The sequence below is a fragment of the Hakea prostrata genome, chromosome 9 (genome assembly GCF_041222555.1).
Source record: "Hakea prostrata isolate BN-2017 chromosome 9, UWA_Hpros_2, whole genome shotgun sequence".
Classification (NCBI taxonomy): domain Eukaryota; kingdom Viridiplantae; phylum Streptophyta; class Magnoliopsida; order Proteales; family Proteaceae; genus Hakea; species Hakea prostrata.
Window position 1 is genome coordinate 53,656,225 of NC_142608.1, and position 14,583 is coordinate 53,670,807.

The following is a 14,583-nucleotide window of genomic DNA, read 5'->3' on the forward strand; positions in this document are numbered from 1 at the left end:
TATTCTCCTCACGGTGGCGTGGGAAGATAGGACTTTATGGAATGGTGAATGCTATGATGTCATATTCGTTTAAGTAGAGGTTTTGGGGGCTTTATTAACGCTGCCATATACTCGACGGAGTTCCTTTCAAGAGCCCAAAGACCCCATATGACTTTGGAGCGACAAATTTGTCATACCTTAGGATTTGGGGATGTAGAGCTTTGTGAAAATTCCGCAGGAAGAGCTAGGTGAAGAGGTGTTGAGTGCATTTTCTTAGGTTATGCTCTGTAGCAAGCATATAGGTTCATGGTTGTTGAACCTAATGACTCAATAGAGTTGAACACAATTATAGAGTCAAGAGATGCTACTTTTGATGAACTAGATTCTCTTCCATTCTTAGGACTACAAGTTCTTTAACCATAAGAGAATGATGGAGTCTCAAACACCTATGCGAACTAAGGAGGAGCAAGGAGGCTGTCTTTTGGCCCGGATTTCTTTATGTATCTAGTTGAAGGTACTAGAGAATTCAAAGTAATCAAACCTTAGTGTTTTAATGTGACAGATCCTAAAACTTATGAGGAGCTATGAGTCTCGGGATGTGCTTTCTGAAGAGCCATCAATGATGAAATGGACTCCATCATGGGAAATAATACTTGAAATTAGTTAGTTTACCCCCTGGATCTAAAACAATAGGGTGGTGGATTTTCAAAGGAATTAAAAGTTGATGGAACCATTGATAAATTTAAGGCAAGGTTAGTAGCGAAAGGTTTCACTCAAAAGAGGGAATAGATTATTTTGATACTTATGCTCCGTGGCTAGGATTGCTCTGTCCGAGTTTTAATTGCATTGGCATCTATATATAATTTGTCATTCACCAAATGGATGTCAAGACAGCATTTCTAAATGGTGATTAGATGAGAATTTATATGTAACAACTTAAGGATTTGTTGTGAGGGCGAGTGCAAGGTCTTAGTTAGTAAAGTCACTATACGGACTCAAACAAGCACCAAAATGTGGCTGAGAAGTTTGACAAAGTAATTTTGTCAAATGGGTTTAAAATACATGAGTCCGACAAATGTGTGTATAGCAGTTTTGGAGGAAGGTGTGATAATCTGTTTGTATGTTGATGACATGCTTATATTTGGTCTGATTTAGAACAAGTAGAAATTACTAAGAGTATTTGTCTGCTAGTTTCGATATGAAAGATATGGGTGAGCTGATGTCATTTTGGGCATTAGAATAATCAAACATGATGATGGATTAATGTTGACACTCTCATTACATTGAAAAAGTGTTGAAGAATTCAGCCATTTAGATAGTTCACTGTTAGTACACCTTTTGACTCGTGTTAAATTAGTACCAAATGATGGAGGCTGTGTCACAACTGACTATGCTAGTGCTATTGGTTGTCTAATGTATGCAATGACCGACTAGACCGGACATAGCATATGTTGTAGGAAAACTTAGTAGGTCACTAGTAACCCTAGTAACCTACACTGAAAGTCGTCTTTAGGATTTTTAAATACCTAAAAGGAACAACTAGCTATGGTTTAAGATACAAGTGGGTACCCTACTGTTCTTGAAGGGTTCACGATGCTAGTTGGATAACGAGACACGAAGACCACTCATCCACAAGTGGTTGGATATTCACTCTTGGTGGGGGTGCAATATCTTGGGGTTCAAAGAAGCAAACCCGTATTGCTGATTCTACTATGGCAGCAGAGTTCGTGGCATTAGCTTCGTAGTAAAGAAGCGAGAATGGCTTAGGAATTTGTTGATAGAAATTCCAATATGGCCAAAACCCATGCCACCAATTTCGCTTCATTGTGATAGTGAAGCAACCTTGGCTAGAGCATATAGCCGGATTTACAATGGAAAGTCAAGACATATTGGACTTAGACATAGTTTTGTGAGGCGCTTGATAGTTGATGGAGTAATTACCATCGATTTTGTAAGATCAAGTCAAAATTTGGCAGATCCATTGACAAAAGGTCTTACAAGGGACTTGGTCAAAAATACCGCAAAAGGGATGGGTCTTAAGCTCATTTCCTAAGGTCACCACCGGAGGAAACTCGTCTCAATACTTGAGATGTCAAGTTTGAGTTCAATGAGTAAAGTACTTTGTATGGAGTGATCTGCAAGCACTAATTATTAACCATCCCAAAGAGGAGTGCTTGGTACCCGTAATGTAGTGGAGGATGAGCTGTATGCTCTTAATAGATCTATAACGGTTCTTGTTGGGGTGTTTATTACGGGACACCTTTGATAAATCTACCTAAGTGAGTGCATGAAGTGAGGCCGCTTCTTTGAGTTTGGGCTTAGATTCTAAGGCACTTATGATACCGGGATAGAGACACATGGCCTTATCAGTGTCCACTTATTGGAGAATATTCGGAGAAGAAATCAAGTGTGTGATATACGTCCAGCTTCTCATCATAGAATTATCAGTTCAAAGGCTTGACTACTCGTATACTTCGATTAGCTTTGATGGATTTCACTAAGTGGAGGTTCAAGTCTAAGTACACCTACCATTTAAGCATTTGGTTCCTAGTTGCTGTTGTGTATTTACTTTCATTATATTGAAAATAGTGGGGGACTGTTGTATTATTTTTAATATAATAAAATAATAAACGTTTCATTTAAAATTGGATTTATAAGTGCGGAAACTTTCCTATGTTTATTTTAGGAAAGTGTGTTATATAGTCCCACATTGGAAACCGAGATGTCGGAATCCAAGTTAATTAATAGGTACTGCCTATTAACTTTGATTTAATATCAAAAGATATGCCAATGCGTGTGCAGTGTACGAGCGAGGACGGTGTACCGTCCTAGCGCGCTCGCGCACGCGCGGCGTGGGCAGTGGGCTGTTTAGGCGTTTTTGGCGCACGCACTTAGCACTTAGCACTTAGCACTTAGCACTTAGCACTTAGCACTTAGCACGCTTCGAGCGAGATCAGATCTGAACCGTCTATTTTGATTAACGGCGGATCTAGGGCGTGGAGTAGATCCATAATGTCATCTTGTGGTTCGATCTGCCGTTAGATCGTGCGGCCACGATCCAACGGCTCGATCGAACGTTGGCATTTGTATCCCACAGAGAGGTGCCCCATACGACGGTCATGACGTCGAGAGGCACCTCAATGCCTATAAATCCTCTCTAGTTTCTCAACAGCAGAAGATAAGAAAATCCGAAGTTTTCTCTGTTCTGAGTTTTGTCTGTGCTTTGCAAAACTCGGGAAACAACCTTGAGTTTGGGCTTCTTTGTATCCGGGAGCGGTTCGCTGGTACCTCATAGCACCTTCCGTGAGGGGCGATTCGTCTTAAGGACGCGACATAGTACGTGCCTAGAGCTTCAGCTGTCATCGTTATCTCGTGCTCCCGTTACACCGTTTCTTTTTCAACAAAGCATTGTGTTCCTAGTGTGCCTAGCAAAAGATAGTGTCATGATTTTTTTCAAAATTTGAAGCATGATCTCTCTACCTATTTACTTACTGGTTTTCCCATGGCAAGATCTCCATCACTTTCAGAAAGATGGATGACAGTAAGTTGTCATTCAAGTTCAAGCTTGCCAATACATAAATTTGGATCTTTCCAGATAACAGAGCTCATGGTAGAGTAGCCTAGCAGTTGGCCTTGCTGGAGGGGTCACAAGTTCACCCAGTATTTCACATTTCAGTCCTGAAGCCATGTATTGCAGTTGTGCAATCAACAGCTACTTCCCTATATTTTCTAGCTCACGAGCTCCACTCCATGGTGTAGCAGGTATTGGTGCTTTGGGAGGGAATCAGTGTTATGTGTTTCAACGGACTTAGTATGGAGGGATGTAACTTGGGAGCATCATAGCGGGAGAATTGTAACAAACATGATGTAACTTGGGAGGATTATAATGGGAGAATTGTAACAAACATGATGTAACTTAGGAGCCTTAAAAACATGATGTAAAGAATCACATCTAATCTATATTTTTTTCATTGTTGTACTAATGTTGGAGTTTGCATTAATTTTTTTCCCCCTCCAAAGTGAATTCTTCATTAAGATTTCAGGAAGAGAAAAAACTTCTAAAGATAGAAACAGAAGTTACAAGCCCTAGATTTCAAGTGGATGAAGCCGCCAAACAGGAAAAATTTCCAAAGATAAACCGTTAGCATGTCAAGATCCTAATCTATAGAGTTGAGCAATCAATTTGATATTCAGACAATGCATATGTCTCCAACCAATGCGTAGAAAATGGATAAATTAGTTCCATACAATGGCTCTTAAGAGACCATTTTGCATTCCAAACTTATAACACATCTTTAATTGTATACACATATTTCAAAATCAAGTTGTTGGTGGTGGTGGTCAATTGTTTAATATGGTACTCTCATAAATGCAAAATGTCAATTGTCAATAGGAGCTGCCATATATCATGTATGTGGGAGCTAGCAGTTAATTTAGAGTTTTGGTCTTGCCAGGTTTTATATTAAGTAGTTACACTTATATAAAATTATCTATTACCCTTAACAATTAGAGGAACAAAATAATTCAAATTAAAGAAAAAAAAATTGTCTTCTCCTATTAACCAATCCAAGAAAGGGGGAGCAAGAAAGTTCTTCCACTTCCTCTCAATAGCCCTCAACCCAATAATAAATGGTTATCCAAAGTGATTCAGGTTGAATCCACTCATAGAATCAGGGTAACCAAACACTTTTTCAAGTGATTCAGGTTTGAATCCACTCACAGAATCAAGGTAATCAAACAGTTTTTCAAACATATTCACTTTCAGAATTAGGGTAACCAAATGATTTTTAAGACAGATTTGCTTGTCAAAATCAGGAGAACCAAACAATTTTTTTATGATGAATATGATCCTACAAAACCTAATTCCACAGAATCATGATTCTATAGAAACATGACTCTGAAGCATATTCCAAGGAATTGCGAAATCAAATGCGGCCTTAATGATTCACATAGACAATACACGACTTTCAATTCCATAATGATTCCATGTGTTTCTGTAGAAATATTAGAATCTCATAGGGTACTTATAGGGTGGAGAATTTTTTTTTAAGATAATGATATTAAAAATATTAAATAATTAAAATAAATTATCTCCTTATCTTGGAATAATTGATCTGACCAAGTCATCCAATTTTGTCTTTACATATTTTTGTGCTAATCAACTAGCTGCAGATCTCCAATTAATTAATTTATTCATTTATAGGATTAAGAAGGAATTTTTTTATTTATTAAAAGAATAATAAATTAGAATGTTAAGAAAAGAGTTCATAAAAGACTTGCTTCTGTTGTTAAAGTAATTTCCTTAATTGCTTTCATGTTACAGGTTCTCTTTATATACAGCAGAGAAAGAGTTTTAACTCTATTGGAGATTACAATGATTACAAGGTAGGTGAGATGAAGTAGAACTGATCAAGAGAGGTTTGAGTCAAGTGAAACTCAATAGTTGAGATAAGGTGAAACTCGTTTCATTGAGATGGTTAATAGTTCGTACATTGGATGAATTTGGAAGAAAGTTTTGTTGCAGAGATAAGAGATTAAAAGGATCCAAAATGTAGACTTACTATTATTAAATAGAGAAATCCTTTCTAATTGCTTTTCAGAATTTTTTAAGGCTTGTTTGGTTACATGAATTTAGATATTCAAATCTCTAGATTCATGAATGCTTGATTTATACCTGTTTGGTTGTGAAAATTTATGGATTCGTGAAATCTAGAGATTCATCTTTTTACACTAAAAATGTGAATCTGTAGATTTATGGGTATGGGGTGAAATTCAAGCGCTAAACATTTGCACATTCACACAATCACGTCGACCAAATAGGTTTTTAGGATGAATTCACAAATTTCATTCCACATATTTAGGTTAACCAAATAGTTAATTTTATGAATTATGACTCCACATATTTGAAATCTCTAAATATTTGAAATCTCCAAACTCATGTAACCAAACAAACCCTTAATTAATAGAATGCGATCCCACGACCAAGTGGTAAAGGATCTGGACTCTACAAAGAGAATTCTCCAAAAACCCATGTGGGTATTAAAACCAAAAATTCTATCCATGGGGCCAAAACTCAAGATAGAAAAATTGAAAACCCATTAAGCAAAGTATGCATAAGAAAGAGATTATTATTGTTGATGATACAACCAAAAGCATTGTTTGATTCAAATGCAACATAGATGCCAAAGGCTTCCGCACAAATAAAAGCCAAGCATGCTGGATAAAGGGGGGCATTTTCCGTATGTAATCTTATCCCATCAATTTTGTTGAGAGACTACATCTGTGGTCCTCCATCCATTCTGTCAAAACCCATCTTTATTAAAAAAAAACAAATTTGCTAAAGGAAGTAAATAGCAATATTTTTTTTTTATTTTTTTGGTGTAAAAGATGAAAAAGCATTGACCATTGAAAGGTGTTTGCTGAAGCTTGGTCTAACGTATGATTGTTAAATTAAACTAATTTAGTACAAATCGGTTGATATCAGTTTTAACACTTCCCACATAACCATGAAGTACCCAATATTTGATACGAGGACCAAAGACACATCAAGAATTTAAGATTATATGGTTGTTACTTGTTATTATCTCTTTAACAAACCTCCTTATTGAGTACAATGTGATATGGTATTAGTGGTACAGTTTTGGTTTCAATAAACAGCACATGATATGAATTGACACCCTTATAAGCGTACGGTGCACTCAAGCGGCCCAACTGTCTTAACATGTTCAGCAAGGTTACGAGGCAAAAAAAGTACCGAAGATTCATTAACAATTCTAAGGGGCAAAGAGGGTCAATTGAGAATAATCATAGAGCTTTCAAGTCCAAAGGCTTCCAGACAATCAAGAGTCTAGGGGAACAGTTTGCGTAAGCAACCTTACCCCAACAAATTTTGCTAAAAAATTGTTTCGATGCCTTGACTAATGTGAAATACTCAAAATTAGCTTTAAAAAAAATGTGAAACTTGTGATTGGAATAGAGGCAACAATTTGCTTATGATAGATACAGTTCAAGAAAGAGTTGTCACATTTCCTTGCTTCATTGTCTCTCCTCCCCACCCAACCACCTACCGCGCCCGGCCCCCCCCCCCCGGTGGGGGGTGCTTTTTTCCGGTTGTGCTTTTTTTCTTTCTTCGGGGGCTTTTTTCTTTTTTTTTCTTGTCCGGGCCGGCCCCCGGGGGGGCCCCCATAAGTAAATATTGGCTCCTTCGTACATAGCTCTTCTCTCCCTATCTTTCTTTCTTTACTCCCCCTATCTTCTCACTGTTGAATGTTAAAATAGAAAACCAGAAAGCAATCATTCCTTTGATAAACCATACATATCATTTTCCTTCCTCTGATTCTGATTCTTCTTCTTCTTCTCTCTCTCTCTCTTTTTTTTTTTTCAAATAATATCTGAAACCCCACCACAGCAGATCATCTTCCATAAATTTGATCTGCATCTGGTGTCTGTGTTAACTTTCACCTCACTGCAGTAAAATATGAGCTTTTAAAAAATAATAAGTTCGCACTTTCAAGATCTATGGTACACTAGAAGAGAAGCCACAATGCATCAATTATATTCTGACTGGATTTTGTTTTAATTAACAAACTAATTCCAGAAATCTCTACTTACAGGCATTATAAACTATAGAGAAGATGGAAATGAAACATCTACTGCACTCATGTCAGTAAAAACATGTATAGTAAACCGATTCAACTTTTCTGTTCTGGTTCAGCAAAACTATGCTAAACCTGGTGTTTGGCACAGTTTTTCCTTGTGCCAGAGAAGCTCCAATTTGGAGATTCTCTGGCACAAAAGTGCTTCTGTTGTAAACACATGGGCACACGCTTGTCATTGACGGTGATCAAGGCTATCGATGTCATTTCCATTAAAACCCTAATGTGTCCTCTCTCTACACTGTCATCTCTCATATCCCTCTCGTCTCTCTCAACTCTCTCGACTCCAAAACGAGTCTCTCCAACCGATCTCTGTGTGTGGAAGCGTCTTTGCAACCGATCCTCTGTTTGGGAGCGTCTTTGCAACCGATCTCTTTGTTTTGGAAGCATATCTGCAACCTATCTCTCTACCAAAAGCCGAAGCCGTCTTGTGCAAGCAAAGCTCTGTCTTCTACAACTGAACTCTCTTCAACCGAAACTATCTGCAACCCACTTCTTCATCTTCGTTCACTATGTTTTTTGTTCCCAGTTCAGGTAATCTAGAGCCTATTCATGGTGACTCTGTTGTTCATCAACTACATTCTTCTCACTCTACTAATTCTATTTATTTTATCAAAGTCTTATCAGCTGCGTTTTTCCTTTTTTTTCTTTCTAATTCTATTTGTTTTCCAATCAATTGACCTCCACCGATTCGATTTATGCAAATATAAAGTTTTGGTGTTCATGATGAGTCTTCGAAGGTGAGCTTTTAGTTATCAATATAAAAGGAGGGGCTGCTGTTATTAGCCATGAGAGAGTCTTGGCCCTTTATTGTTGATTTTGATTTCTTAGAGGCAATTTCATGCCTCTGCACTAGAGTAAGGGTTTATTCGGCTGGTCTGCTGTTAACCCCATCGATTTAATTTCTTGGCTTGAATATATAATTATTCAATGTGGAAATTTACCTGGGTGATTTGGGGACTAATGCGATCTCTGATTCAATTAGATGATTTGATGCTGTCTTGCTTTAACAAGTTTCTATATTTCTCATTTATTGAAGGAGTTTCAGTTTTGGTGAGGGTTCTAATTTTGGGTTTGCTATTCTTGAATTTATCTTTGTTTCTAAAAAGAGGTGCCATTAGATTTTTCACTACTAATATTTGTTAAAAGACAAGATAGATGGACTGCAGATCGGCAAAATTGATCCTCCTATGTCAATTGATTGGGAGAAGGAATTGACATGAATGGCATTGAACCGGTAGTTGAAAAATGTTGCCAAGAGCTAGTAGAACTAATTATTTGGTAAACCACATTCTTTCTTAAAGATCAAAGTTGGTTTCCACTAGAAACAATACATAAAGTGAAAATTAATAAATAAAAATAAACAGTGCAGTTTTTTTTGGGGTATTCCTAACAAAGCAGTTCTCTTCCTAAGAAAAGTAATTTGAACCATTTTCAACTCTTGGCTTGTGGGATATTTGTATTGATAAAAAGGTAAGTTCGAGTCCACATCCTTTGCCTGCAAGGGAAGAGGATTGTGCACCTCTACAGTTTCTAATTACACAGTTAGAAGAGTTAGAAGGGTAGAGGTTTCAAACTAAGTTTACTAACTGAAATTCGAAGGTGCGGTTCAAAAGCTAGTAGCAATTTAATGCCTAAATCAAATAGTGATGAAACACTACCATTGCAATGCTCGATTGATAATTTTGTGGGTGTGGGTAGAAATATAGGTTTATGTAATAGTGAGTTTGTGTGCTGTAAAATGTTTGATGTAGAAGAATAAATTAGTTTTGTTGACTCTGAAATTCATCATGCATCATCTCTTCTTGTTGATCTCTACATTCCTGAAAGTTTCAGAGACTGATAGTGTGAGTACTCTATAGACTACAAGACATTTTTTTGAGAATCAACAATAGTATTGAATGTTCATCAGAATAGAATGTTGAATTCTATTGTTACTAAACATTGATGTGAGAGGGTAATATGTCTCACATTCAACTATTTCCCAGTTTCTTCCTCAAGCAAAACCATTCATTTCTCTGTTGAACAAAGAAGAAGAGGGGTAGATTGGTTGGTTATAGTCCAACCTAGTCCAGATTTTGTATATGGGATCAACTTCAACAACAAACCTCTCACATTTCAGCCTTGGGTTTATAACCTAAGTGAAAACATGTCTTATAGTCATAAAGGTTGACCTTAAAAGATGTTTATGAGTTCATGACAAATTTTGTATTTTCTCTTATTATGGTCGATTAATCGATTAATTATTGGACTTATGATTGATTGTTCGAACTGTCAAATGTTCAACCCAGAATTGTCAAATCTTATTGTGCTATTCATAACTTCATCCGCGATGAGCAAATTGCCAACAAAAAGTTTGAAGAATTTGGAAACCTAAATTGGATATCTGAAGAAGTAATATCGGATCATAGAAGAAAAAATATCTATTTTATGGCTATTTTCATAATAGGGACTCTTTTGGATTTATCCAACATGTGTTTTTGTAGGTTAGAATCCTTAGCTCAAATGGAAGAGCAGCTAAAAAGTTTTTAGGGTGTGATGGTTTGATTCCATTAGGATTCATGTTGTTAATTTTGTTTTTGACAAATAATGAAAACCATTTTTCTATAAATAGATGGAGCCTTTTGGTGATCTTTCATTTAGTTTTGATGTTCTTATGTGGTATTTGTATTTAGCTTAGTTTTCTTTTGGTTTTATTAAAAAATTAAAAAAAAAAAGCGTGCCGATTTTGTACTCGACTTTATACATAGCATACAAGATGTGCCAAGATGGGCCAAAGAAACGTGCCCATCAGTGACCAACCATACAAGATTTCGGTACAGATTCTGTGCCAAATTTGCCCACTTCAGCACAGAAGCATAAAAAGTGGATTCTGTGCCGAATTGGAAATTTTGGCACAGAATCGTTGCCATACAACCCCTAAATTGCTTAGGAAATCTCCTGATCAGTTTTTGGAAGTCAGTAGGAGAAACTAAAAGGGATCAATTTTTAGAACTTCTGAAAGAACTCACTAGTCCCAAAACCAAAGGTAAGAAATTAGATAGGTATGTTAACATTTGGAATTAGATGGAGAAACTGACATTGTTTTCTAGGAGATACAGCCTTCTCTCTTAGGAGCATCGCAGATTCGGCAAATCCCCTATGCACGACCCCTTATGTTGTTGCCCAAGAAGGTTACAAGTTTTTTAGACAATTCCAAGTGCCATACACCATAGGGCTTGACAGCATTGTTTAGGGATGGGGGGAAGACATTTGATAGCTTTAAACAAAATAAAAGTACAGATCAAGTTCGTAAAATACAATAGTGGAACCAGCAGCACACTAGGCAAAAAAATATATTGGTGGAATTAGGAAAGAAAAAATGGAGTTAACTAACATAACATTTCTGGTTATTCAAAAGAAATACTGTCCATAGAGAATGAGGATAAGAATTGTTTTCTCAATTAATAGTAATGCAGTCACCTCAATGCTCACTGATTCAATAAATACTATACTAAATCTTAGAAGTTGTCTCAAGTTGCTGGAAGTTTCTGGCTAAGGAAGCAGCAACTAACTTGAGCTAACCCAAACTAAATGCAGTTGGTTACATGGATCTTAGCAAAGAGGAAAGATAAACATTAGTAATAAAATGAAAAAGAGCACAACTTTGATGAAAACTTAGTAATCTTACTGATATGGGTCAAGCTTTTCTTTCCTGAGGGATGGTTGCTTGAACCAGTCAATCAGGCATATCTGTTAGTTCTTTAGTATCTGGTTTGCACCAAGGCTGGGGGAACCCAGAGTATAGGTGCGAAATGGACTTCTTGAATGAACTGTCTATTGAAAGTTCTGGGGTAAGGGAGACATTCATTTTACTCTTCTATCTTTCCTTGTCCTTTAGGAAGAATCAGTCATCTGCAAGCTTCTGCCACTTTGCCAGATTATCTAGATCTGCATGAGTCTGAATACACCCTGAAGCATACCTTCCCACATTATGGTGAGGTTCAGCTATATGGACCAAACAGCCCCATTCATGACCATAATTGAGACAAGGCCCAAACAGTGCAAGTCTTTCCTCACTCTTTTAGATCCTTCTATATAAAACAACTTACTCCATAATGTTGCACCCCAAGGCCTCCATTGAAAATGAATAAGCTGCCACAACTGACTATCTCAAAGCATCTCATGCATGGGGGTTACTCCCAACTCAGCACTAATCTGTCCATTCCTTACTTTATACTTGGGTCCTTCCTAGTCTCTTATTATTGCATACCACTTCCTATAGGGACTGCTCCAGACTTTAACCATAATCCATCTCAATATCTTCATTTTGCTTCGCATGGTATATCTACATACTGCTGACTAGCTGTCCAACATTCCGCACCATCCAATGTGTTTTTGGAGTAAATTACAACACCACCACCAACAACAACAACAGAAACAACACCATCCAATGTGTTTTTGGAGTAAATTACAACACCACCACCACCAACAACAACAGAAACAAGAAACATCATCACAACTAAATTGAGTCAGTCACATAAATCCTTGCTCTCCAGTCAGCTCATTTCGAATTCATACATGGTACAAGTTGTAACAGAATGCACAAGTTGAAAACAAAAAGTGAGACAAGAATGGGTGGAAGAGAGGAGAGCTGTCAAGGAAGATCGAACGAGATGGTCTTGCCAAGCCAAATTGGGAATTCCCGACATGATTAAGACATATCAGGAACCCCAGTTACAATATAACTGACAGAAATAAGAAACTATGAGTGAGTGGTCAATCTTGATCAGAAATATGGCATACTTGAATCAAGATTAACTTGCTTTTTGCTGCCTACCCTTCCAAGCTATTCAAAAAGCAGGCACATGAACCAAATGGAGGACAAAGAGGAAGAAATAGGGAGGGAGGGCTGTCGAAGTCTTTCACTGAGTCATTGCAGAAACAGGATAATAAACTGAAGTTGTATCATAACCCAATGAAAAACAAACTCAGTTCCAAAGAGGCCAAGTCCGGAAAAAATATTGTATAGATCCTAATGGACCTAGAACCGTGCCAAGATTTGAGGAGCAGCTGGTGATGACCCCCCCCGGGGGGGCTCTGCTCACCAGGGAGAAAAATTAACCAATCAAAAAGAATTATTCATTCTTTAACCATCTAAAGGCATTAAATAATAATAAAGGAAAGGAAAGGCAATGACCACAAAAATGCGAACAGAAAAGAATGTATAACTTGTATTTTAGAGAGAACAAAGCCACCAAAAGGATTCTGTTTTCTTCGAGAAATAACAGACCTTTTGATATTGTTATTTGGAGATACAAATTATGGACAATCAAAGTCTATGGAAAGTTAGGTGCTACCCAGACTAGTGGTGGCCTGATCCTCTGCAAATCACAAGAGCAGTAGTTCACAAATTTCCTTTCTTCAAGGTTAGAAACACCCAGAGACCAATGATTCTCGGCAGGATCACCTCCCGACCATCCCTTCCAGAAGTATTCAGCAAAATAGACAGAATTCCCTCTCAACTCAGGAAAACCATAAGCTGATAAAGAAATTGAACAATTACGGCCCAAAAACAACACGCGATCACGTAAACTTGCAACTTCAATCCAAGTCTTCGTACCCTGATCAAGCTTGTAAACACTACATGAAGCTGAACCATAAGGATTACGCCCACATCCCTCCCTTTCTAGAAACCAAAGAAGAACTTGATACACGTTTCCTAAGGATTCCACCAAGTATCTCTTCCTAATAAACCAATCCCCATATGGCTGGGGATTTCCAAGGGAGAACCTCTCTAATGGAGGGGAAACCTTGGTTGCCTTAGTAGGATGGTTGCCACTGACATCCCAAGCCACAATAGTTCCATAATCATGAAGCACATATAACAACCCATTCAAATACAGAATGTCCTGACAACCACTCGATGTCGTTGTTGTTGGATCCAATAAGGTCCATGAATCAGCTCCAGCTTTACAGAAAGCCAATCCAGAGAACCCAATTGTCATGACCATGTAATTGTTATCAATCAAAGGATCTGCGGTAACAAGTGCCTTACTCATAAGCACAACCCTTAATCTTGCAGGAGAAACTGAACATTCACGATTAATACACCCACGTCTATGAATCCTGTAATAATCTATTTTACCAGACGATTCAGAGCCACTAACACCCAATACATCAGGAAAGGTTTCAGTTGGTGGGAGATGGATTATGGCACTGGAGAAAGGGTTCAAGAGAAGAACACGGCTCAAGATATCGACGATTACAAGCCAACCGAAAGAGGAACCAACGCATTTACTGCTACGAATCTCTTTTGGGAGCTTGATCCGGTAATTCTTATTATCTGAGAGATTGAAGAACTTTCGGGTTTCTTTTCCTTCCTCGTCTTCGCTGTAAGGAATCATCAGCCAAGGAAGTTGAGACGCTGGTGGGTACGATTGGTCGGATGCAGCGGAGTTCCACGAGTTGCAGACAGCACCGAAATGGATCTTATCGACGATGTGAAGCCGTCGCGAGATTGAACACAACAGTTCTTTTGGAAGCACAGACCAGTCTGCTTCAATTGCCGCCATTAATGGAATCTGAAATCAAACAAATAAATACACACAACTGAGAGGCACCGGAAAGCATTTACAAACTGGGATTCTCCGTTCAATTCCATCAATTAGGCTTGTAATGACATAAATTGAACGGATTTAACACAAATATCTGTATCCACCTAACTTTTGCTGGTATTCGGTTCTCTGTTACGCTGTCTCCTAGCGGATAATAGTTATAAATTGGATGGTTGCGGTACCATTTTTGCATTCTATTATATATTCGTATTTATTAGATCGGACCAATAGTTATTTTTCTTTTGAGTATAGTGTATTTTTTTTTTTTTCCTTCTTTTCAGTAATCAGTATATGTGTATTGTTGAGTATAAGTTTCTAACTACCCACTATGGTAGGTTTGCTTCGATTGACAA

The 14,583-nt window shown here is 37.7% G+C and overlaps 1 protein-coding gene across 1 annotated transcript; it reads right to left on the minus strand.

The window, feature by feature from the left end:
- Positions 1–12,806: 12,806 nt before the first annotated feature.
- LOC149005562 (putative F-box protein At5g55150) lies at positions 12,807–14,374 on the minus strand. The gene has a single exon (XM_089169205.1). It carries the CDS (start codon positions 14,186–14,188, stop codon positions 12,953–12,955), a length of 1,236 nt encoding a protein of 411 aa, XP_089025331.1. The 5' UTR covers positions 14,189–14,374; the 3' UTR covers positions 12,807–12,952.
- Between the last annotated feature and the right edge of the window lie 209 nt (positions 14,375–14,583).

What these genes read in the sequence shown, in the direction of transcription:
- LOC149005562 (XM_089169205.1), bottom strand. Translation starts at nt 14,188, where the DNA reads ATGGCGGCAATTGAAGCAGACTGGTCTGTGCTTCCAAAAGAACTGTTG.